General features: G+C 38.9%; 2 protein-coding genes across 2 annotated transcripts in view; one reads left to right on the top strand and one right to left on the bottom strand.

The window, feature by feature from the left end:
- On the top strand, positions 1–26,926 carry nat16 (N-acetyltransferase 16). The gene is made up of 4 exons (XM_064328493.1): positions 1–187; positions 12,028–12,251; positions 12,452–12,676; positions 13,000–26,926. The coding sequence occupies exons 2-4, from the start codon at positions 12,036–12,038 to the stop codon at positions 13,555–13,557; spliced, it is 999 nt and encodes a 332-aa protein (XP_064184563.1). The 5' UTR covers positions 1–187; positions 12,028–12,035; the 3' UTR covers positions 13,558–26,926.
- Positions 1–26,984, bottom strand: part of si:dkey-6n21.12 (schwannomin-interacting protein 1) — a 178,923-nt gene that overhangs the window by 48,380 nt on the left and 103,559 nt on the right. The gene's annotated exons all lie outside the window — the stretch shown is intronic.

A 26,984-nucleotide genomic window follows, 5' to 3' on the forward strand; every position in this document is an offset into this window, starting at 1 on the left:
CGCCGTTTGGTTGGGGGGGTCTGTAGGAGTAGGAGGGACCAAGCAATAATCTCTTATATTGAAAGCACGACCCGGCAGCTGACAGAATTTATCTTTAAACCACCACTCCATTTTCAGCATCGTAGCTCTGTTTCGTTGCATCCAGTCACCTGCCGACTGACCGCACCAGCATTACACCCCGCTAACGGTAAGTTAATTCACAACCCAACATTATTTTGATGAAAAGATAAATGATTAGCTTTCATTGCATTTCTCTGGCAAGCTAAATTGTGGTGGCATTTTGAATGACTATATTGTCCTTTTATTGCTTAGGCTGCATATATATATTTTTTCATATCCGTATATGCTTTTTGCTGTTATTTTGCTGATGATGTCGGCGCATCACTCCGTAGCCCGCCTGTCCACCCCGTTTTCTCTTATTCTCTCCCTCATCCCCTCCTCTTACATCCATCCCCCCCTCCCCGCTTTTTCCCCCCGGCGCCCCCACCCCATCCATATCGGCCATTTTGTCTGGCCCAAATCAGGAATTCACCCAAGAGACAGAGGTAGAGAGACTAGCGGATCAAGGATGGGTAAAAGGTGGCTTTATCCATTTTTGCTAAATGTGTGTGTACGACAGAATGCGTGTGTGTTTGTGTGTAGCCTATTTTAAGATCAGACATATCTTGGCTACATTCTAGCTATAGTAAGCACAATCGCTCCATAAATACTTAAGAATGAGAAAACAGAGATGCATTAAAATAGTGGTCAGATACAAAAGCAAAAGGATATATATCTTACATGTTTATCATCTGACATTTTTTGTGACCGCTTCTTTTTCATAATTTCAATAATAATAATAATCATAATAATAGAAAAAAAATAATAAGGATTATTATTATATATCCATGTGGTCTGACATAAAATACAAATTTCACTAGCTCTTTTGTCGTGTTTTCTATGTTTAAAGCGTCTTCAAGAGATTTGTACAGCCTGAAGCAGCTGGACAGCCTGTACAGCCTTAAGTAGCTGAAACCAAATATATACTAATTAATACCACAGTGATTTGCAAACAATGAACGTCTAGATATCTGGTCTGGATATCATTGCTTCGAAATAATCTATGACTTTCCTGCAAAGACAGATCTTGTAAGAACCAGACATGAGAGCGCGAAGATGCCTAACGCAGGCTTATTTACATAATCATTAGCATTCATGATTTAAGACTACATGCATGCGTTTACCGTGTGTGCGTGACTGCAACTGTATGTTCACAGTGTGCCTGCAACATACGCACTTTACGTTGACATTCATTTATACATTACTGCACTGTAGCAAAATGACTGTGCCTGGGCTACCTTCTGCGAGGAGAAATGCCAGAACCACTTCAAGACAAAAACCATTATGTGTATGTTTTTATCAATAACCTAAAACAGGACGTAAATTCGTAAATTTAAAATCCGTTATTACCAACAACATGCCTGGTAGACTGCATTTGTATGGCTGCAAATTAGTAAAAACTATAGGCTGAGTGTGTGTGTGTGCATGTGCGTCAGTATATGTAAGTGTGAGACCCTTTTCTGTGATCTAATTCCCACTGGCAGTTAGGAATTTGGGACTGAAAGGGAGAGACACTACTGTGTACACACAATTAGTCGCACCAAGGACCATTGGCATGAGGAAAGAAGGAGGAAGAAAACCCATTTCTAAAAGTGCACCAACCCTCTCATATTTTACCCTCAGATTTTTTTTTTTTTTTAATTTATTATTTATTTTTAATTTACTACATCCTGAATATACAACACAAAAATACAGCCAGCTCCTTCAAGGACGTGCACAGTGAATGTACTGGTTAGAAAATACGTGCCTGCTGCTGTGACTGACTTAGTGTATGCACCATAGTCTTGCCTCAGTAGTTTTATGAAGGTCTTTTCATTTGGTGCAATGCTGGGCACTGCAAAGTCATCTTGGCAACAATGCATAGGATATTTTTTCCATAATCTTTTCCTTGTTCTTGTTCAATTTATTATTATTATTATTATTATTATTAATAATAATAATAATAATAATAATAATAATAATAATAATAATAATAATAATAATAATAACTTAATGAATACAACAATAAGGCTGATTGATTAATAGGATGGGTAGAACAAAAAATAAACAGGTATATTACACAAAATTAAAAGCAAGCTTATGAAAGTTGATAATTAAAGGGTATAAAAGAAGAGAAAAATTAGACTGCTTGGATTTCTTAGGGCAGACTATTCTAGAGTCTATTGGTCGGTTTCTCTGCCACTCCATTGAACCACAGGTTTTACCCAATGGTTGGATTCAAGATCACATTGAGTCCCACATTCCTCCCCCACGGGCAGAGGTTGAGTATATGGTGTTATTATTTGTTTATAGCTGGATTTTCCCCCCCCGGTTCCGGTGCGCCGTGGGAAGGCTGCACTGACAATGGCTCCGCAACCAACTCGTAGCTCTTTGTTTATTATCTTGTTTATTATTATTATTTTTTATTGTTTTTATCTTTGCACATACTGCACTGTCTCTCATACAGTATGATCGACAAGCACTTTTGGGAGTTCGTTCGGCACTGGACACGAACTTTTTTTCAACTTACCGGAGTACGTGCTGCGACCCCTTTGTCCTGCCGCCGCTGTGTTTACCAATACGCCGACGAAGGAGAAAGAAAAGAGGCAAACGTGCCGGTATCCTATGCAGATCTCGGACGAGACACTGCAATCCGCTGTTACCGAGCATTTTACTGGCAAATGTTCAATCCCTGGATAACAAAATGGACGAACTACACGCACGGATTAACTTCCAGCGGGACATTGCGAACTGCTGCGTGCTGGTGTTTACTGAGACCTGGCTAGACCCTAGGTGCTGCTACCCCGGCTGGATTTTCCATCTATCTGCAGGACAGAACTACGGAGTCAGGTAAACGCAGAGGCGGGGGGTCTGCATTATGGTTAACTCTCGCTGGGGTACGGATGTAGCAGTACTCACTAAACACTGCTCACCAGACCTGGAGCTCTTAACTACAAAAGTCCGTCCCTTCTACCTCCCTCGGGAATTCAGCTCCGCTATAATCACAGCAGTCTATATACCCCCGCAGGCGAATAAAACGCGCGTGCTAGAAGACCTTTACGGAGTAATTAATGGACTAGAGAACGCTCACCCTGAGGCAGCTTCTATTGTTGTTGGCGATTTCAATAGGGCTAATATGAGGAAAGTTTTGCCTAAATATCACCAGCACATTAACTTTCCTACCCGTGGTGACCAGACTCTTGACCATTGTTATTCTCAAATACGGGACAGCTATAAACCCCTCCCCCGCCCTGCCTTTGGCAAGGCGGATCACACCTCCATTCTTCTCCTCCCAACCTACAGACAACGCTTAACACAGGAAAAACCGTTTTTTTGGGCAGTTCAACGCTGGAGTGAGGAATCCATTGCCACCTTCCAGGACTGTTTTGAAACCACAGACTGGCAGATGTTCTGTGTTGCAGCTGATGGGGACATTACATTACATTACAGGCATTTAGCAGACGCTCTTATCCAGAGCGACTTACACAACTTTTACATAGCATTTTACATTGTATCCATTTATACAGCTGGATACTGAAGCAATTCCGGTTAAGTACCTTGCTCAAGGGTACAACGGCAGAGTCCTTACCCGGGACTCGAACCTGCGACCTTGATGAATGGACATTGATGAATACACGGGCTCTGTCTCAGCCTACATCTCCAAGTGCATTGATGATGTCATCCCGAAAGTCAATGTTAGGACCTTCCCCAATCAGAAGCCCTGGGTTAATGGTGATGTCCATGCTAAGCTCAGAGCACGGTCCTCTGCCCATAGCTCTGGGGACCTGGAGGCCTTGAGGAAGTCCAGATATGACCTACGGAAAGCCATCAGAGATGCCAAAAGAGCCTACAGGGACACGTTGGAGTCTAATCACCACAGTTCCGACCCAAGACGCATGTGGTGTGGACTGCATTCCATCACAGACTACAAAGGGAGAAATAGCAGTGATGCCCAGCCCGCCGCCTGTCTTCCGGACAAGCTCAACACCTTCTACGCACGGTTTGAGGCTAGCAACACCATCCCTACTGTAAGGCTAGATGAGGACCAGGACGACTGCACCCTAACCCTAACCCTAACCCTGAACCAGTCTGCAGTCCCCACCTGCTTCAAACAGACCATCATTGTTCCCGTACCAAAGAAACCTGCCATCTCCTGCTGGAATGACTACCGCCCTGTAGCACTGACCTCCATCATCATGAAGTGCTTCGAGTGGCTAGTCAGAACCCACATCTGCTCCTTTCTTCCTGACACCTTGGACCCCTTTCAATTCACATACCGCCCCAACAGATCTACGGACGACGCCATCGCCCTGACAGTGCATACCGCCCTCTCCCACCTGGATAAGGGAGACACATACATGAGGATGCTGTTTATAGACTACAGCTCAGCATTCAACACAATTGTGCCTGCCAAGCTTGTTCCCAAGCTCAGGAACCTGGGTCTTAACACCTCCCTCTGCAACTGGATCCTGGACTTCCTGACAGGCAGACCCCAGGTGGTGAGAATGGGTAACCTCACCTCTTCTGCACTGACCCTGAGCACCGGAGCCCCTCAGGGCTGCGTAGTCAGTCCCCTCCTGTATGCCCTGTTCACACACGACTGTGTGGCCACACGCAGCTCCAACGCCATCTTTAAGTTTGCAGACGACACCACCATCCTGGGTCTCATCTCCAACAACGATGAGACCACCTCCAGAGAGGAGGTCAGCGTCTTGGCAACATGGTGCCAGGACAATAACCTCTCTCTCAACGTCTGCAAGACTACGGAGATGATCATGGACTTCAGGAAGCGACGGCGGGGGGGTCATGCCCCCATTCACATCGATGGAGCTGAAGTGGAGAGAGTCTCCTGCTTCAAGTTCCTCGGTGTGGTCATAAATGATGACCTCACCTGGTCCAGGCAATCAGACGCAGCAGTGAAAACTGCCCAAAAGCACCTATACTTCCTGAGGAGACTCAAGAAGTTTGGCATGTCTGCCAAAACCCTCATCAATTACAGGTGCATCATTGAGAGCATCCTCACTGGCTGCATTACTGCCTGGTACGGCAGCTGCGCCGCTGCTGACCACAAAGCCCTCCAGAGGGTGGTGAAGACAGCGGAGCGCATCATTGGCTGCCACCTCCCCTCTGTGCAAGGCATCTACCACACACGATGCCTTAGAAAAGCACAGAAAATCATAAAAGACTACAGACACCCAGGTTATGGTCTGTTCTTGCTGCCGCTGTTTGGTAGACGCTACCGGAGCATCCGGGCACGGACGACCAGACTCACAAACATTTTTTTCCCCCAGGCCATCAGGCTTCTCAACCAGCAACATTAATCACAGGGATCACATTGATCACATGACCTCCTATGTATGCTCCTTCACTTCCTATGTACGTTCAATGTACATTATCACAATCTTATGCACATATTCATCAGCACTCCTGCACTTTATATGTTTAATATTTAAATATTTAATACTCCTATTCTCATTGTCCATATCCCCCATCTGTACAGGCTGGTACTGCTGCTAATGTTTAATATTATGTATATTTTTGATATTTTTGCTGTCTTGTTTCTACGAAGTTGCTGCCTGCCATGTCATAAGAATTTCTTTGCTCAGAATGACCTTGTGTTATACTGTGCACTTGACAAATAAAAACACTTTGACTTTGATATTTGAGGAAGTAATTCAGATTAAGTTATTTTTCTTAAAGGTAAAACATGGAAGTGACAGCACATTACTATAGCATTACCTTCACAGATGACAATGAGAGCCTGAACCACTGTAGAGACACAAACACACTAAATACTCCAAAATACAATGAAATAATGTCTCACCTTGATCAGGTAGCCCTCAAAAATCTTGATATACTCTTTTATACTGCACCTCCCAATAATGTAGCATTTTGGAACAGAAATGCTATTTTGATGTATGCAACATCATTCTTTTCTGTATATGTTACTGTGGAGACCTACTGTAGTGCAACACTATAGTGACCACCATATCAATGCATGGTGGAGGGCAAATAAAATACTATATGCAAGAACTGCTTATTTAACTGTCAGAAGTTCATGTGAAAAAAGAAAAGAATTTGCAACAAAAGTTTAATGCACTGAAGATGATGAAAATGGGATATGATCAAAGTTGGCAGTCACATTGTGTGCCCCATTTAACCCTCAGAAATATCTCCTCATACTGTATGCTTATTTTTGACAGGTGCTGTGTTCAGTTGTGTTTTATTTTATGTTTTTTCAGACGATCAATATTTAAATATTTTAGTTAAGTGTTTCCTCATCAGTTTAAAGACTTTAATCCATATCAAATTAGCTTTTGCAGTATACAGAAAAGGGAGGCAAAATATGTTTTAGAGTGTAATTAAATGTCAAAACAGCTGTGTACTAGCTTGTGTTACACTGCAAAAGAGGATAAGAAATAGTGCACTGAAGATAAAATATGAAATTATGTACAAGTGGTTCAATGATTTTGTGTATAAAAAGGTTTTTGAGCAAAAGGAATTGAAATGTGAATAAGATTGTGTTATTAATTTCATAACATAATAAAATTGCAAATGGGAAATAAAGAGAAAAAAGGAACATGGTGATGATGGAGTGAGCAAAATGAATGAAGTCATACTGTTTAAATTAGGAGATCATATGGATAAATAATACATAAATAGAAAACAGCCTTCTTTCTTGTGTATCTGGGCAGGGTATCTGGGTAGTTTGTAGAACCTGTGGGGAATTCACAGAATATGCTCTGACCCTGTGGGTCAAAACATCTCGGACAACACCCAAAACGGGTGTTGAGGTGATCATTATTTGTGAAGGAATAAAAGCTTTTATATCCTTCTGAAATGTCCACGACAGACCATAGCGCATCTGTCACAATGTCCTGAATTACATAAGGGGATCACAGCTCCTGTGATGTGTTCTGCTACATCAGAAATTCTGTTCTTTTTTTTGTCCAATGGCCTGAAGTATAAGGACATTATAATATGAATATTAATTATGAACCGCCTGCATGTTCTCTTTTTACAAACCCATTTAATGCTATAAAAATGTCTAAGTCTGACCCAAGTGACAAACAAATCACAAGATGCTGTGTCTTTTGCAGTTTTTGCCACATGACTTGTCAGGCTGCTTTTGTTTTTCATCAGGGTTTACGAACAATCTAGTGTTGTTTATCATTCCTAGTTCAGTTTCCAGTGACTTTACTGATGTCATGGAACATGTTTCCTAGTCTGGTAATATGTAATCTCAGTAAGGTTAATTGTGGCAAATGAATGAGTGATTGATGAGAACCACAGACTGTAAGCAGGGGACAGAATGTCAATTAGAAATGGTAGAGGGAGACAAATGAGCATTGATTGGCCCTAATGGAAAGAGAAAAGCACAGTTTTTGTATGTGTTATGGAGCAGCACAATTGAAGAATGCCAACGAGAAGTGCATTCGTTATAGGTTGGGCGGTGTGCTGGTGCAGTGGGTAGCACTGTTACCTCACAGCAAGAAGGTCCTTGGTTTGAATACCAGCCGGGGCCTTTTCCCTATGTGGGTACTCTGGTTTCCTCCCACAGTCCAAAGACATGCAGGTTAGGTTAATTGGAGAGTTTAAATTCTCTGCATACCTCAGGCATGAGTGTGTGTGTGTGTAGGCTGGCAAACTGTATTCCTTCCTCTTGCTTAATGCATTTCCCATGACCCTGACCATGAATAAGTGGGTATAGATAATGGATGGATGTTACAGGGTGTTCTCGCACATTTTGGTTTTTGGTCAAAATTACAGCACCATTTATGCATAATTCCCCTATTTTAGGAAACTGTAATGCTTGGGACAAATGGCTTCACAGGTGTTTCTGATAAGTCTGGTGTATTCAATTGTTTCCTAAGTGCAGGTATAAGAGAGCTGTCAGTGTCTAGTCTTGATTCTTGGTTTTTTATTGCCTTTGGAGTCTGATATTGGCGTTTGTCCACATGAGGATCAAAGTTGTGCCAATGAATGTGTCAGGGAACCCATTTTGAGGATGTGAAATAATAATGAACAGCCAGAGACAAAGACCAAACCAGGCTTACCAAAACCAACTGTTTAGAGCATCCTTAAGAAAAGAAAGAGCACAGGTCAGCTCAGTAATCACAAAGGGCCTGGCAGGCTAGGGAAGACCACCACAGTTGATGGCCAAAGAAGCCTTAACACCTGTCCGACAGATCAGAAACATTCTTCAGGAGGCAGGCATGGATGTGTCAGTGACTACTGTCTTCAGAAGACTTCACAAACAGAACTACATCGGCTACACTGCAAGATGCAAACCACTAGTTAGCCGCAAAAACAGGATGTCCAGGTTTGGGCATAAACAGCTGCTCACTTGTCTTCATTGTTGCTGTGACTGCTGATAGCAGTCTGAAATTCTGAAATGTGCAGGAACATCTTATCTGCTCAAGTTCAACCAAATGCTTCCAAACTCATTGGACGGCGCTTCATACTACAGCATGACAATGATCCTAAACATGCTGCTAAAGCAACAAAGGCTTTAGCAGTTTCTCTAAGCCTAAAACTGTAAAACTGTCACCAGATCTGAATCCAATTGAACATGTGTTTCATATGATGAATGGAAAGCTTAAAGCAATGAGCCCCCAAAACTATTCACACCTACAAACCTTTTTTCAAGGATTCAGCTTTTTACTGATACTGTGAAGCTAGGGTTAACTCACAAAATAGCTTAGCAAGGTTTATAGCTAAAGCAGAGAGCCTTTGAATGTTTAAGGCTGGGCTTCTTAGTGTTTGGTGCATTCTAGACATTCAGAGAGTTGAGTGGCCTGTTCTTGTGGTAAAGCATTTTCTTTATGTTCTAAGTATACTCTAGCTTTTTGTATGATGTAGGGACATTCATTGATCTCTCCTCTATTTTGTTAACCAGACTTGATCCCACTTCCAAGATTAGCTTTGATGCATTTCATCTTTGGTATGGTAGATTTTCATCAAAGATGAACACACCTTATACCCAAATATATACACTTCATTAAACCTACTTGTGTCAGTTTTGTTAAAGATATAATTATTTATAAATAATGAGAGGCAAATATGCTTTTTCTAACAGTTGAACAGTATAGAAATTTTGAGTTTGTACCGAATGAAAAGTACCAGAGGGCCAGGGAGTGGACATTGTTTTCACAGGAAGCACCTCTGTTTCTCACAGTGACAGATTGAAAAGCATATGCTCTCTCACTGTCTCCATCCCCGAGCTCACTGGCCATGCATGCGTGTATGTGCCTCTGCACCTTTTCATCTCAGACCTGAGCCCCGAGTCTGTCTCATCCATTCTTTCCCACTCGCAAAAATGCGTTTGTTTTCCATGGTAGCTGGGGCCAAATGGCCTGGGGGGAATTACTGCGGGGATTAGAGCTGGCAGAGGGACTCAGGGGGCTTGGGGAAAGTTGCCAGTCGCCTCAGCCGGCCCAATATGACTGCAAGCTGGCATTGCAAGAAGCACACAGCATTGACATCATGCCATCAAACTTCATGACAATGCCCTCTCTCCTGGCATGGAGTTTGCATAAATCCTAGCCTATGCCCTGTCCCTTGCTCATGGGTTTTAGTACTGTTTAAGAACTATTCTCAATGTTGCCCACAGTAAAATATTAAAGTATTTATAAGGAAGAATCTGAAGGTTTTAATCCTTTAGTTTTTCCCAGTTTGTAAGATAAACTGCAGGAAAAAAGTTGGCTAATAGCTGCAGTTGCAGCTAGTGTGCAGTCATTCCAGCTGGATGAAGCATTGAATGGGGGTTGAATCCAATCTCCTAATATTGTAAAAAAAAAAGTGAATAATCTTGAGTGCTTGTACTACTATTGTACTATTTTTGCTGCTGTGTACTAACAGAAGGTGTGAATCAACATGTGGACAAAATAGTGTCAATGAGAATAAAGCAGGCCTCCATGAGGCTGAAAAATCTGAATAAATCCATCAGAGACATATCCTAAACATTGGGTGTATCATAATCAACAGTGATACATTGTTAGGAAGTAAGAATGTACTGCTGAGTTCAGTAACTAGAAAACAACCTGGTAGACCACAGAACATCACTGTGGATGACCAAAAAATACTTCAATTGTGAAGAAAAACCCTTTTCAACTGTCGAAAAGATCAAGAACACTGTCCAAGATGTTGGCACAAATGTTTCAAAGAGTAAAGAGAAGACTGCACCAGCATAACCTCAAAGGGTTTTCTGCAAAATGCAAACCACTGGTAAGCCTCAAGGACAGAACAGCCTGGTTTGAGTTTGTTAAAAAGTACATTAAAAGTAGTTCTAGAACAAACTCTTATGGACAGATGAGATTAGTATTACCCTGTAGCAAAGTGTATGGAAAGAGGAAAGTGTGGGGAAAGCGAGGAACTGCTCATGATCCAAAGCACCCTCCTCATCTGTGAAATATTGTGGAGGTAGTGTTATGGCATGGGCATGTATGGCTGCTGCTGGTACTGGCTCACTCGTCTTCTTTGACAACATGACTGCTGATAGCATCAGCGGGATGAATTCTGGAGTGCACAGAATCATCTTAATCTGATCAGATCCAACTAAATGCCTCAAAACTTAGTGGATGGTACTTTAACTTGCAGCAGGTCAATGACCCCAAACATACTGCTAAAGCAAGGCCAACTAGTGGAATGTTCTTGGCTGGTCAAATTGATCACCCATCCAATTTAACACGTGTTTCACTTGCTAAAGAAAAGACTGAATGCAAAAAGCCCCAGAAACAAACAGGAACTGAAGATGGCTGCAGTACAGGATGCACCTTGGCAGATACCCAGCGTCTGGTGATGTCTATGGGTCACAGACGTTCGGTAGTCATTGGGTGCAAAGGATTTGCAGCCAAGTACTAAATGTGATGACTTTATTTCAGATTATTTTTATTTGTCCAATTACTTTTGCTCCTCTAAAATAGGGGGACTATGTATGAAAAGGGCTGTAATGCCTACACGTATCACCCAATATAGATGTAAATACCCTCAAATTAAATTGACAGTCCGCCCTTTACTATATTATTCATTGTTTTATTTCAACTGCAATGTGCTGGAGTACACAGCCAAAACAACCATAAATGAGTCACTGTCCCAATACTTGCATTTATCTGTATATACTGATGCTCTCCACTACAATACATTGCTTTGGATAAGAGCATCTGCCAAGTGATTGCAATGTAATGTAGTTATTGTTGCAGTGGTATGCTCCCAAATTCTGGAATCAAATTCTGATGTGATTTAATGGAAGTGACAACTGTGGCCAGGAGTGCTGTGTAGTGATGTGAATATGGCCAGAGTGTTTTGCATGGTGTAAGATATTAAATTAGTGAGATTTTCCATTCCTCACTGATCAGTAGCAGCTCACAATAATTGCTTGCCCTACAGTCTGCACCAGCTGCGCTGAATGTACAGCCCCCAGCATGACTGTGCAGCTGAGCTGATGCACTGCAAAATAAGCTGCTATTGACTGCATATGCATTGGTAGATGCACGCTAGTGTGTGTCATCCCAAATTAAAAGAAGTTTAGCTTCCATAAAGAGATTCGTTTCCATATAGAATTGGACATTTGATTGGACAGATAGAAACAATGAAAAAATTGGAATAAAAATGCATGAAAGTGTACAATAGCTTAGATTGTTGATCCATTTTATGTCACTTTAAAATTTACTAATCCTCCATTTGGGTTTGGAAACAGTTTGTTTCAAATTGCTTTCATGCATCTGTATTCGATATGTAATGTAATTTTGTATGTTTGGTTTGATTTATCTACACATTTTTAAATGCCACTTTTGTCTTTTTTTTGGACTACTGAGAATTGGATCTGGTTTGTGTCATGCACACAGTTGTTTTCATTGGATTTTTTGCACTCAAAGGTTATTTTGTTTTCTTTAACCCATTCTCCCCTATTTCCTTCTTTTTTCTATATGCCCCTTTTCCTCTATTCAGCTCCAAAAATGAAGATTGAGAGCAATCTGCCTTGCCCTCAGCTCCCTGAATCCCCTCCTCAGATGGGGCTGCAGTTTTCTGTGGCAACCGAGGAGGACTTTGATGAGATCATGGCCATGAGTCAGGACATCTATGGTGGCCTTGACTACCTCCCCACCCGCTACCAGGCTTGGCTGCAGGAGACTAATCGTACAGTCATCCTGGCCAGGAAACAAGGAAAAGTGGTATGGACAAAAAAAGTTCTTACTGCCCCCTCGTGGTAGCCATGAATTGATATACAGCAGCATACCTTTCAGCTTCTAGATGTGTCATACCCTCTCTCATGAAATGAAACTATTTTAAAATGTCGTATTGCAATTTCCTCACAATTTCATCTGAATGGTTATTGAGTCCAGGGAAAATAAATGCTGTATTTCTTTCTTAGATTGCCCTGGAGTCTGTATGCGTGATTGATGATGGCGAAACAGTGTTGGTAGAGGGGCTACGTGTTGCCCCCCAGGAGCGTGGCAAAGGGGTGGCTGGTGTCCTCCTCCGGTTCTGTTCACAGCTGGTAAAATCCAAATACCCCGACGTAAAAGTGACCCGCCTGACCCGTGATGATAAGCTGGGGCCCAAGGACTTCCAGAAGTATCGGATCATCACCAAACAGGTAGTGCTTTCTGGCATTTTAACTGCTGCACATCCATTTTTTTGGTGAATGAACAACAGTTGGTGTTGGTTGAGGTAAGTCTTGCAGGGAGTGCCAGGGGGTAATATGAAACCTTATTAATTTGCTATATATATATATATATGTGTAATATATATATATATGTATATATGTAAACTACAGCCTTCTGCAGATTTTTCATTGTGCTTCATGGTTCATTGTAATCTTTAACCTTTTTGTAGTATAAGACAGCACGGTTCACCAAATGTTCAAGAGTACTCTACACTGTGATACCGTTAAAAAAAGTTTGCTAACTCTACTTCTAGGCAATCCTCTTGGTTCGATTCAGAGCTGAAGATCTCAAATTGCGCCTGGCTGAGCTGGGGCCAGATGCAGGGCTCCCTCCATCTCAGTCATTGCCCCCTGTACGCCTGGACCACACAGCGGTACACCAGCTCTTCCTAAGTACCGGGCTGATGCGGGACGTCCTGCCCAATGCCACCATTGTCCAGGATTGGCAGCCCTTCAAACCCCTACCTAGCAACATGGCAATCTTGCTGAAGAAGGATATCGACTGGATGGTGGATGATGCCCGCGACCCAACTGTAGCCAGCCTCTGCACTTTTCCCTTCCGTGTGCCCATTGGAGATGAATGGTACTACCTCAACATTGATGTCTTTGGAAAAGATCTGAACCTGGCACGCCAGCAATTTGTGTCACACCTGCGTCGCCACACTGACGCACTGAAAGGCCACGTTATGTGCCAGATATTCCTAGATCCACCACTCTGGAGGCCCCTGGCTGATTTCTGCTGCGACACCCTGGGAGTGGAGTTAGTGAAGGAGTACACTGAGCAATGTGTGGTTGAGTCAGATCTGATGTAATGGGAACAAGAACAAGCCAGAAGAATCCCAGTGATCCACCCCCATCCAGGAAATCATCCCACTAAAATATGAAAAGCATCACTCCATGTTACCAGTAAAGCACCTCCAGGAAATAGCTAAACATTTAAGTCAATTATTGATCAAATTCTAACTTAAAAGAGGAAGACTGTGATCAGAACAGAATGCTTCAACTGATATTCAAGCTTCCTGCCATTTAAAAAAACTTTCCACCATAAACACACAAACAAATAAACAACAAAAATATATTCGGGAATAATTTGAAATGCGGACTTAGGACAGGTATTTAAGCTGAATTAGACTCACACAGTTGTTAGCTGCGTTAGCCTATATGTACTACAGTTTACACAAGCTGATGTGCAAATAGGTCTGCACAACTTTTGAGGCACTTTATAATAATTAATGGGTGACCATGTACTGTAAATTTCAGATTGGTCAGTCTAGCCAATTAACGTTAATACTGGCAAAAACAATGTCAGCCATGCTCTTCAATTATGAATTCTAAAACAACTGTAATGAATTTTAAGGGATCACAAAGCACAAAATTTATCAAATGATCAAACAATACCTTGTTCCTCTGTCAAAGATTTTTAAACAAGCTCCTATTTGGACTGTAGTACTTCTTTCAGAACATTTGGATTAACTTCAAATATAAAAACGTTTTGCAGGAAAGCATGCTTTTCCCAATTAAAAATATTTCTCATAATTACACCTGATCACCAGTTACTTGCAAAGCTGAATCTCAATAATTCAGACATTCAAATGAATATGTACCCTATGTTACTCTGTTAACCATTCCACCCCATCTCCTGATAGGGGATGGTAGATGTATCAATAAGTTTAATCAAAGACACTAATGACACTAATAACAAAATGAATAGCTTTAGTAACTTTGATCAGTGATTAATCAGGTGTATATTTTAAAGTGCGTTCTGTGACGTCAAAGCACACAAAGTAAATATTTATAGAAACATCCAGATGAAGTTGCGAGATTAGTCACATGGCAATTTCAATTTTTTGTGTGCTCACAGTCACAGATTGATCTATGAATGATTTATTTCTGTTCCACTGACTTCTAACTTTTAAGACAACTTCCTATTTGTTTATTTTTGCATTTTTTTGTCTGTATTGCTTTTTTATTTTTATTTAATGTATCTATATATAAAAAAATAATATATTTGCAGCAGATTCAGTAGACATTTTTAATTAGTGTTGGAATCTACACTGGTAGTTTGAAACCCTTCCCTATTCTAATTTATTTTTGAGTAATATTTAATCTAATTATGTTTTTGAATATATGTTACTAGAATAATCATAGTGCTCATCCATACTCATTTGTTTTTTTATTTCTTGGACCATGTGGTCTTTTTTCAGATTTTCTGAAACGTTACAAATACCTTTTGAAATAAACTTCAGAATGAGCCCAAAAACTGATCAGAAAACAAACACTACAAACACTATTTATTATATAAATAACTCATACATAATAAAATAATATATACAAATAGGGATATACAAAGAGCACTAGAGTCTGGGATGATGTCATGTTTTCCTTTAAAACCTATCCCCTTTAATGTTCTCACAATAAATATTTTAGTAGCTCTATACCCCCTTGCGTAAATAAGGTGACACTTTCAATTTGAAAATTTTATTAATTTCACAGTTCATCATTTTGCCAGTTTTAATCTGGTCATAACATGTTTATTGCTGTTTTCTTCCTGTACTTACAAACAAAGATAAGCAGATTCTAAAATCTATGACAGAGCAAAAAAAAAAAAAAAAAGGCAACAGAAATATCCAATATATGTGCTGAGGGTTTGCAACTTAGTACTGTTTCTGTAAAATTTAGCACGGTCTGGACCCCACCTGTGCCTTTATTTTAAGAACTCAGAGAAAAATCTAGTGCTTTGTTAAAATAAATTTTGCCAACTTTGCAAAGTCCAATGAATTGCAGTGGTTCAGATCATTTTCCTCCAGCACTGCATCTGTGACATTCATTGTGGTCTGTGCCACTTGCAAAACCAAATAGTATATGCTTCAAAGAGCTCTGTTCCTTCAGCACCCAGCCCACTCTAACCCTGTTGGCTACATTGAACAAGATAGACAATTGCACAGACGAATCATAGCCCATACGTAATTATGCCGCATTATTAAAAGTCATGATTTGTGTAGCTTGAGTCATGACATAAGCTGAACAGAGGCCCCCCTAGTGAGATCTGGTGAGGAAAGGCTTGTAAAACTGTGCATGTACAGTATTGCGTCAATTGCACAACTTTTTGCATCATTACACATAACATGTTTTCATGTAAAGGTTTCACAGATACAATGTCACAAATACAGTGTCAAAATCAAATTAATAACATTAATAAAGATCTTATTATGAGCACTTTGTCAGAAAGAATTAAGCTAAAATATTCATTATATTATGTACTTATATTGATTCATCTTAGGCAGAAAAAAATCATTTTTTGACCTCGACCATTCAGAGGGACTATTACTTGCCTCATAGAAACTCATGTGGGAAAGCATTCAACCAAGATTTATGGACTTTTTGAGTTAGGAAAGAAATTAATGAGGAAGAATTTCATCACAGGCAAAACTGAAAATTCCTTCAGTGGGACCACAGCCCACCTCATTACAGGACTATTTAATCACTGCCAATTAAGACTGAGCAGAATACAGAGATAAAGACACATCAAGAAAAATTAATATTTTTCAGCCAGTTTCAGCAACTGTTTTTTCCTCCAATTTAATACTTTTTGAAAACATTGGACCAAGTTCTGGGATGAATAAACAGAAAAGAGGAAATGCAGCCAAATGCAAACATGACATCCCTTTAAAATCTGCAAATCCTACAGTTAACATGATTCTACATTTACACCCAGCCTTACCCTACCTGTGTACCCAGGGAAACTGCTACCAACCGGTCCTAAGAACGAGCCACTCAACCACTATCTAATGAGGTTTCTCAGTCTATGCCCTCTCCATCCATTGTTGATCAATTTGAGGAAAAACCTTATCTGAATTGCATTTAATCCCATGAAGACACGCAATTCCTTTTTTTTTATATGAAGATGCAACAGAAGATGCTGAAGATTCTCTTTGTGAGTTCTGGACAGAGAAGACAGGAAGAAAATGCAACTGACCTATGGTGACAGAGGAAGGCCAATATATGCAGCTGTGCAATCTAAAAGCTGCCCACGCACACTTGTCTCTTCAGTCACTATCCTAGTCTGAACATTTTACCCCCATGGCTTCACACATCCCCACACCCCAACCTTTTATGTGAAAGGAACTTCCCACTCAGTCCAACACCTCTTCAAAAACATCAGGGATATTAAATGTTCAACCAATGCTGTTTTCTTTCAGTTACAAAAAAAAGAGAAGAAATCAGGGATTTTCAAACAAAACTGGAAAAGTTTTTACAGCTTAAGGTTCCTGGACAGACCAAACTCAGTTTATTTATTTTTTTCTTCACATCAAGCAGTATACCACTTGAAAGTCTGGTTGCAAAAGGTATTAATAAATCAGAGTTATAAGAACATATATCTGATGGGGAATCTTCTAGAATCATTAACTCCCATTTTGGAATCCATTCTGGCTATCTTGGTTTCTGAAGAAATTAAATGTTTAGTTATGAGGGATCTTTTTGATGTAAAGAGGTTTCATTATTGAAAGTGGTGTGAAGGGATGTCCTTTTTCCAGTTGCCGAGGAAAATACTGGATAGGGTATTTGATGAGAAAAAAATCCTTTTGGAAGAGGATCCTTGAAGGACTTTGTCCTCCCTTAATTTCATATTTCAAACATATGTATTTCAAATAATTAAACTAGAATAAACCATGCCCATTCTCATTTTCCCTGTTGCTGGCAATTGGAAAAAAGTAGCCCACTTTGTTAGAGGGCTATGTTCATATGTGACTGTTCACCTTGTTGCTGTGCACAGAAGATTGTGTCTTCTGTGCACAAACTTGTAATGCCACACATATATATGTATACTGTAACCTTAATTCTACTTGAAAATGTGCAATTGGTTTTACTAAGTTCTTATTTTAGTTTCCACATTGTCATTCTTGCAACATTTTTAGAAAATGAACAATAAAGAGCATGATGGCATGTGGAAACTAAGTTGGAACAGGAGTATAACATGGCCAGAATGGACTGCAATATGCTGACACTTTTATGGGAGATGGATTCTGATTTTATAACTACATTCTATTTATTCACACCTATTTATGTGGCCAATCCATTAATGTAAAATGACCTTCTCCAAGCCCCCCGCATATACCCTTGCACCCACATTTTCCCATTACCCAACAAAACCTCTAGCATTATGAAGTGTTACTGGAGTGGACACTAGTTTGTTCCAGGCAGGGTACAGTATAATCTGACAACTCCTCCTTCGCATGGAAGGAGGAACCTCCTGCTCTTCAGATGGACTTAATAACTGATAATTGCTTGTTAATTTTGGCGTTCCTATTTACATACACAACAAGAGCCCAGATACTATAATGAGGACCCTCAAGCAAGCATGCTATGCAGACATTTACATTTTCATATAAATGACATGGAATTCCAATGTGATTTACTGAATATATGAGCATCTTCAGCAAGTGCGCATGCTCCTCAACTTATGTTCTCCATGTGCACAAGTGTTTTTTTTAATCATGGCTCTGCTATGTGTATGAATAACTAGGAACTATATGAACTATATGCATGTGGGGGTGAAAAGCTTGACTGTTTAACACAATGTTTGCTTTTGGGGAAAATAGATTTGAGTAGGAAATGATCGAAGGTTACTCTGTCTAAACTTGTGCCCAGTCCTGTGTTCTCTCCTGGGATGGTTTCTGTGCGGAGAGGACATTGACATGTTGAGTATACAGCACTCAGCACGCACAGCTGGGCTGACTGGCCTAGATGTTGCTCCTGCTCTCCTGTAATGTGGAGATACACTGAACTGGTAGTGCGAGAGAGAGAGATACAGGAGGGAGTGGCAGATGGAGAAAGCTTTTTTTATTTGTTCAAATCAATCTTGGAAAATGATTACATTGATTTATAAATTGACCACAAATCCTACTTAGCATAGCCAAGCACCTGAGAAACAGATATGTGAATGGAATCAGTGTAATTGGATTTATATACAATTTTACCCCAGAGCGCAAACACAATTACTGATGCTGTGACTGAGTTCCAGTGACATCTCGACTTTGATCATTTCTCCCCAAATCACATCATTGCAAGTGGAAAAAAACAGATATCTTACGTTCAAAGGAGTCCCAAGGGTTCGTTCCAAAACATTTTGTGTGTATATATTTTGTGCACTCTGCATACAGTGGTGTGTAATGGAATGTCATATTATAATATCTGATCACCCAGTGTCATCAGATATTGCAGCTTATTATAGGTACATTATCTATAGTATCTGATTGGCTTGTAAAGTGAGATTGGGCATAAAAGGGGATTGAAACAACTCATGGTCGAGTCATAGTATTTGGAGGAAAACCAAGACACACTTTTCTATGCAGAGTATCTGGCTTTGGCTGAGGGTTTGTCACAGTTTTGGAAATGTTAACATGATGATCAAAAGGTCCCTATTTGTATTTCTTGATTTCATTGTTGAAGGAAATACAGGTTTTTCAGGCTTCAAAATGTATTATTTTCCAACTTTTTTCTTGTTGGGGGTTGGCCAATGGAATTTAGGTAATATGATTTCTACTTTTCTGTGTCCTAAACATACGCTGCGTGTGCTTGAACACAACAAATCTAGTTGGCTCATGTTATACTCCACAAATCTGGGGTTGGTCCATATATTTGACCCTGCAGCAAATTAAATACTTTAAATCTCCATAAAAGCAATTTTTTAAAGCAACAGAAAAGATACCTATTGGCCAAACTCCTATTGTGACCGTGTGTAAATTGTTCAATGTTGTTTTTCATTATGGATCACTTTTTTTTACAGCTCATCAGTTATTGATTTTATTATTAGTTTTCCTCTCTTTACATCTCTTTCTCACTCTCTCTTTCTCATTTTTATTTGTTTTCATCGCAATGCTTTTATTTAAATGTGAGATAAATATACCAGGCAAAGGCTTTAGAGTCTAAACCACTCTCAAACGCGGATCTTATGTATAATGTATATAAATACAATGCACACACATTATGTACTGCAGATCAGTTCATTCAAGTGGCCAGCTGCACAGTGTATACCCCCGTGTGGATGTGATCATTTATTTTGTGGAGGGGGGTAGCAGGGAGTTGACAGGAGGCATGAGGTCATGAGGGTGTCAGGTGGAGCCCTTTACTCTCATTCTGCAGATGGATTTTCACCTTTTTTTGGACTGAAAACAAAGACAGGAAGGAGTGGTAGGCTGGACAAAACTGATAGCTTGCTCTCTGTAACCGGAGTCTGTATCCCTCTGCTCACTTTACCAATTTCATAATGAGACAGAAGAGAAGCAGCAGAAGCTCACGAGGGACTACTACTTGCCATTGTGCTTTTGAAAGACAGCCATTTCCTTAATAAAAACCTTTTAGAAAAATAGAGGCATTCATAATTTGCCTTATGTTGCCTTTTGTAGTCATTTAATGCAGAAATCTAGAACCATGCAAGTTCTCTGTGGTATCTTTCTCTGCCTTACCTTCTGACAAAAAATAAGATTCTCAGATTCCTAATTGAGTCAGACTAAAACACAGACCATGGTATTTAGCTGTGGAATCCTTATGGCACTGCTGTCTAATGACAATAACAGAGGAAAGGTATATTCTTTCTTGGGTTATCTGGACCAATATTGTTAATAAAAACAATATAGGGATTAGTTTATTGGATGAACCAAATGCAGGGAGAACTTGGCATGCTAGATCAGGACAGAGACAGTTTCAGGCTCATATAAACATGCTGTCTACAATCTACAAACATACAATCAGTCAATGGCATCAGTCACATCCTTTTCTTTTGGGACAAACTGAATACTACGGTCAAAAAAGAAATGGAAAAAAGAATTGTTCTGGGTGCTGTTTACCTTGATCTAGGTCTCTCTTGTCTTTAGGGAGCTGATTGCTTTGTGGCTGGGAAGGAGGGCAGTTATTTGTTTTTTTAAAGAATGCTTAAGGACAGTTGTCTGTCTGATTGTGCCAGTCAGATCCAAATGTCCAGTGTTTACTTGACCTACTGTGGTGTAAACCCGATCCTTCATTTTGACTTTATAACCATCTTCAATTGGTTAACTCCCTCACATGTTCCTGCTTGTTTTTGTAACATGGAAAACTAGAGTACCAATCAGGGAGAGTGGCTGTTTGTGATGTCTTATGTTGTGATTCGTGGAATAATGGTTTATTGAGTATGAATGGTGGTTTCACTGCTCAAAGGGTGACAGCCTCTGTGTATGTGTGCATGTTTGTTTGTCCATCATATAAGTATATCTTTACATCTGCTTCATATGGCATTGAAATGAATTGGCTATTTGGCAGACTCGTTCTCTTTGCAGTGTGTCCTTTAAACTAAATTAAATTGCACTTAATCCCCTATGGGGACTTGAGAACCAGCAAGATTCATATTTATATGCACAACACATGCGATGGAGTTAACATCCATCAGTGCTTGGATTAGTAATGGGACTCACTCATTCACTTACACTCTCTCTCACACACACACACACACACACAGGAAGACACAAATACTAGAGTTACTATCCAGGCTTGTGATCCTGCGACACTAGGGGGTGGTTAGAGTTTCAGGACTTACCCTTGAGTGAAACTGGAACCAGAGCTGTTCCACAGTGTCTGGTTGCTGAGACAGAGCCCTCTTTCAAATTTGACTCTATGTGTGCCACTAGTTGTGCTGGAATATGGCCCTTGTAATCTCCTTCACCTTGTCACTGTAGAGTGCAGGTGGAAACATTCAAGAGGAGTTGCACAGACATTATAAATGGGCAGTTCACACAAAAACTAAATTAAAGTATGTTTAAACTTACCCAGAGTAATGTCTATCCATTCAAATAATTTCAAGATTTAACCAGTTTTCTAAATAAACGCTGAAACTTACAATGTTACAGTGGACCTCAAGGGGTCTAGCTTGTGTGGTCTCAAAGTGCCAAAAATTTGAAAAACTCAATAACAACATCTCTTTCCAAATATAATTCCATGGTTACTCACAAACATCCACAGTGCTAAATTTGTGCACTGTTTGATCAAAATCTACTGTGTATATCTGTGCACCATTTGATCGAAAACTACAGTGTATATCTGTACGAAGTGGAAGAAAACACGCCAATATTTTGGGGAGCACTGTCAACGTTCTTTTAAAATTGTTTCAGCATTATTTTAACAATGTTAATGTGCTCCCCAGAATACTGGCAAATTGGTTGACCATTTGAACGGATATACACGGTTGATGTACTTCATAGAAAGTGGTATTAGATGAAAATGTGAACAAATTAAACCCTGTCGATGTTTGTGAAACCACAAAAATTTAGTTAAATAGTTTGAGGGTTTTTAGCTTTCATTGGGTGAGGTGAGGTGTAATTTCTTGGTGATAATATCTAGTATGAGTTAACTTATCTAGTGCTTCAGGTTAACCGTGAATACAATTTTAATAGATTATTGTTGGCAAGGGTAAGTTACTGATACCTTTCTGCCTCCAAGTGTTGTTGGGGTCAACGTATCCATAAACAGTTTTACTGTAAACTTTTTCTCATTATACACAAATAGAAAAATCTTATTTTTCTATACTTAATGGAAAAGACCTTTTCTTAAATGATTTAAACTTCCCATATTTTGGGGTAGTGATTGTTCATTTTTACATTTCTTTCCCTATCATTTTCTCACACAAAATTTTTTTCTCTCTTATTTTTTAATTGTTTTTTACATGGTTATTACTGTTTTATGAAGAATGCTTTGCTACATATAAACAAAACCAACTGTGTTTGTAGGTTTTTATGTTTTTTTTTCACAACAAATGAGTAACAATTTGTCAGAATTAAGAAATAGCAAAAGAGAGGAAATCAAAAGAGAGGCAGAATTGCTAAAATGCTGAATCTTCTTAAAATTAATTTGTCCAGGGACAATAAACCTTTTGTAAAACTAGGCCACCATGTATAAAACTGCACTGCATTGTAACAACAGTGGTCAGATTATTTTGGTCACACTTTGGAAACAGCAGTGTATAATAAATAAAATATAACAGACTGCCTCTCTAAGACTGTATTTCTCTCTTTTCATCCAACTTTGTTTTAAAAAATATAATAACAAGAAATGAAGAATGTTTCTTGTTATTATGTGACCCTACCAAGCCAATATCTTTGTGAACTGTGAACATTCTACTGTCTTCTACTTGTACTTTACCTGTTCATTACATGTCATTGTGGGATTGTTCTGAACATGGAAATGAAACAGCTGGATTTTCTACATGGGAGAAGTTTGTACCATGGCACCATGGTTTGTACCATGGTTTGGTTTGTACCATGTGCATGTCATCAAATCCCTATAGGATTGTTTTTCATATATTGCCTTATGGTGTTATGATGTACCCTATATATATATGACCTCAAACTTTTGAACAGCATACTAATATGCAGTGTGTAACATACTGCATTTTCAGTGCTGTTTGCACTTTAGTACAGAATTTCCAGTTGTGTCATGTGATTAGATTATAATTAATAATACCAAGGAAGTGTTTTTGGTAACTTGTTGCATCAAACATGGTCATTCATTGGTATAAGGTTCAGAGCCTCTTGATCAAATGACCCATTGTAACAAAGCCATCAGATAACATTTTTTATCACATAAAATGACAGACACTGCCTATGTGGTGTATATTAATGCAGTTGCAGTGCTGTTAATGCTCACCCGTACATTTTTCGTTGGTTCAATCCTCAGCTGAGTCACACCAAAGACTTTAAAAATGGTATCCCATCCTTCTTTGCTTGCTAAAGTAATGTCCCTCTTAAGGACCAGTGTCGGGGTACAGCTTGTATGTCAGCATACTGAAAAATTCATTGAAACAATTACCGTTTGAACCACCCAGGCTAAAAAACCACTTCTGAACATGGCCTACAATTTATTAGAATAGAAATGGAATGATAAAAATACCAGTTGTTGTGACTCAGAGAGGTGAATCTTAATTGAAAAAAGGACAGAGATATTAGATATAATTTTGCAATACATTAAGGTCAGTATTGTGTACTTGAGTAGATGATCTACCAAAATATTTATTTACTGTGTTCCAAGTAAATGACCAGTTTTGAAAAACCATACCTGTCTCAAACTTTGGTGAGATGAAAACTCCAGCCCAGAGCTGTGCAGAGAAGAGGTCATTGTATGCAAAAAAGGGTCAGAGTTTTCATTTGGCCAATTCTCTTGTTACAGTCAAACAAAAAGTTTTACAAGGAGTCTCAGAATACAAAAATAGAGCTCATATTTTGTTTTAATGAACACGTTTATTTGAAGGTTACTGTGCTTGAATATCTGCAGATGCTACAAAATACCATCTGGCAAATGTTGAGAGTTAGACATGGACTAGATATTGAGATGAGACTTCTTTTAGGAACTCATGTTTGACTGTTGAGGAAATCATTTTGATGGTATTACCATTTAGGACACTTTGGTTGTGTCAAAAAACTAATGTAATTTTTCTTTCATTTAAAAAAAAATATATATACACCCAGATAACGCTTATTCTCAAGCGGTGGTTTGAAAAATTAACTGAAAACATTTTGTTATTTTTATTTATTTTTCAAATTGTGAAAGATGCATAAATATTTTAAATACAATACTTTTTTTAAAACCTTACAGTCCACAAGAGGTCTATGGGATGTGTTCTTTTTCCAACTGGATGCAATACACTGTGTGTGAATGAAGGGTGGATGGGGTTAACACCATGCATGTGGCTAGGTTTACAACGAGCAAAGTGACAACACGTACATGCAATTTCTATATCAAAGCTCATTTAAGTTCATTTTAATTTCATTGTGAATTTTGTTTTCCTATAGAATGGATTTTGCTTAATTACTGTGGTTGAGAAAATGCATTAAATTAGAGGGCATAGATGGTATAATTTTGGCAGACAAGAAAACACATTTAGCAAAGGCATAAAGGAAAGTCTTACATAAATTTAAAAAAAAAATAAAAAAACAATTTCGTTGTAAACCTAGCCATATAAAAGAAGTAAGATTTTTTTTAAAGCTGTATAATATAAACTGATGGCTGTTCTACGAGGATATAAATATTGATAACTATGCCATTTTTATTTCCTTTTATGTTTGATTAACATTGTAATAGTGCTGTATTGGTGTGCATTTTAACATACCTCTTTCTTTAAAAAAATGGGTAAGTAGTTTAGATAAAGTCTTTCAATATATACAAACAATATTTATATCTAAATGTAAGCAATTAGGACATGACTCACTGTATAAAGATGAAGATACAAAAAACAGGCACAGGAAAATGTTTGAAGCGGTAGTATACTTGTGAAGTAAATTTAACACTGTCAGTAGTTTTTAAGCAAACAGTTTTTATGCTGCTTATGTATGTTTCTGTAGTGGTATTTTCATAGGATGAACACATAAGAAAAAAATACTAAAAAGGCAGACACAAAAATGTTAGATTCAAAGCTCAGCATTACGGTCTTTGACCACCCTGTTTTCAGAAGTTATTTGTTGATTGTTTCTTTATTATTTCTTCCTTTTTTATTTTTGCTTTTATTAGGTGTCGTAAATGAAAAAACAAAAATGAAAAGTGCATGCAAGATTGTAGGCTGTTATATACCCAACTGCTCGTTTTGTGTAGATTTCAGAATTAACAGACTAAAGATAAGGAAACAGTGAACATAGAATTCAGTAAATGTGGGGTGGTAGTATTTTATTATTTATGTGTTTTTTAAGAAAAGAAGGCCACAGCAATGTGAGAATCTGTTATAACTGTTTTAGGTTGTACTATCCTAGCAATCAAGAGTTGTGTAGTTCTCCTCACACACATTCACATATATACATACATACATACATACATACACGTGCATGCATGTACATGCACAGTGCATGCACAAACACACGCACACACACACACACACAAACATGCACACACATAGCATATTTATCATATTTCAGTCTGTGACTTCCAGGAGCCTATGAAATGTACTACGAAATAAGAACAATGCTTTATGAATAAGCTCTGAAAGCAATTGCATTGTTAAAACAGACAAGTGGGGCAGATGGACACTGTTATTTGAGTTTAAAGAAATGAAGGGAGGTCAATACATTATTCACATTGGGGGATTTTTTATGGCACCTCTGGGGGTTTTCAATCACATTTACATATGAATGGGTCATTCACAAAAGGATATTTTAAGAGCTTCATGTGCTCAGGGCTGATATTAACATTCTTGAAATCATAAAAACAATAATGATTACTTAGAATCAGTACAAATCAGTTCATTTTTAATTAAGCAGTCTGCTTGTTCTGAAGACAAGAATACAAATAAAAATATTCATGGGCAGGCTGGTTTGAGCCAGTGATTGAGAAAGTAGCAGCTTTACATTTACATTCCAGGCCACGTGCAATTGCCTAAAAATGGAAAAAATCGAATTTTCTAAATTGAAAATCTCAATAACAAATTCCTTAATTGCAGGTGTCATAAAAATCTCCATGTTGCTTGTCTCAGCAAGGCACAACATTATTTCAAAAGCCCCAGTATTGGCCTGTTTTGAAAACCCTGTTTCATTGGATGAGACAGACATGATTTTGTGGTCTTCATTAATCCTGCCATTTTAATACACATTTTATCTGATTATTACTGAGCTGGAACAAAATATAACGACTGACTCAGCTGACACAGGGTTCTCTCAACATTTCTGTAATTGATATAGCAACATCGTTGTGACAACCTCAGAGATGCATTGTGAGAACTGCATGTGTTAGCCAGGCAGCTGGATTGGCTATGGAGTGAACAGACACTGATTTTAGACACCTTCCCCTAAGCTCGAGCATGCACCACTCAATAAGGCCACACCAATGCGTTAACATCACAATGACAGATCTATCAGTTACAACGCAGCACAACACATAAATGGAATGAAGACAACACCAACAATAATGTCATTGTTTTGTATGAGTGCTGTACTGTGAACAGCTGTGTAGGTATGTGTTTGTACTGGGCTTTCATTTCATCATTATGGGAAAGCATTTTGTTAGAGGGAAGCCATCTTGACTGTAGTTTTTTCAGATTCTCCGCTGCCTCTTTTGTTTTGTGGCATTAACGTAAATAAGCTTAGTTCAGTATGCATTTGTGTAAGTAGTGCAATCTGTGTGTGCTGTTAAATTTTTGTCAAAAGTTAACAAACATAGATATTTTATTTCTTTTGATTCATTTAAGGAATCTTTAACTGGCAACATTTTTGTGTGTATAACAATGTGTCTTGTA

This window comes from Anguilla rostrata, chromosome 3 (genome assembly GCF_018555375.3).
Source record: "Anguilla rostrata isolate EN2019 chromosome 3, ASM1855537v3, whole genome shotgun sequence".
NCBI lineage: Eukaryota > Metazoa > Chordata > Actinopteri > Anguilliformes > Anguillidae > Anguilla > Anguilla rostrata.

Excerpts from the sequence above, each read along its gene's own strand:
- nat16 (XM_064328493.1), top strand. The coding sequence starts at position 12,036 with ATGAAGATTGAGAGCAATCTGCCTTGCCCTCAGCTCCCTGAATCCCCT. Across the intron at positions 12,252-12,451 it reads CCAGGAAACAAGGAAAAGTG|ATTGCCCTGGAGTCTGTATG; the intron begins GTATGGACAAAA and ends TTTCTTTCTTAG. Across the intron at positions 12,677-12,999 it reads ATCGGATCATCACCAAACAG|GCAATCCTCTTGGTTCGATT; the intron begins GTAGTGCTTTCT and ends CTCTACTTCTAG.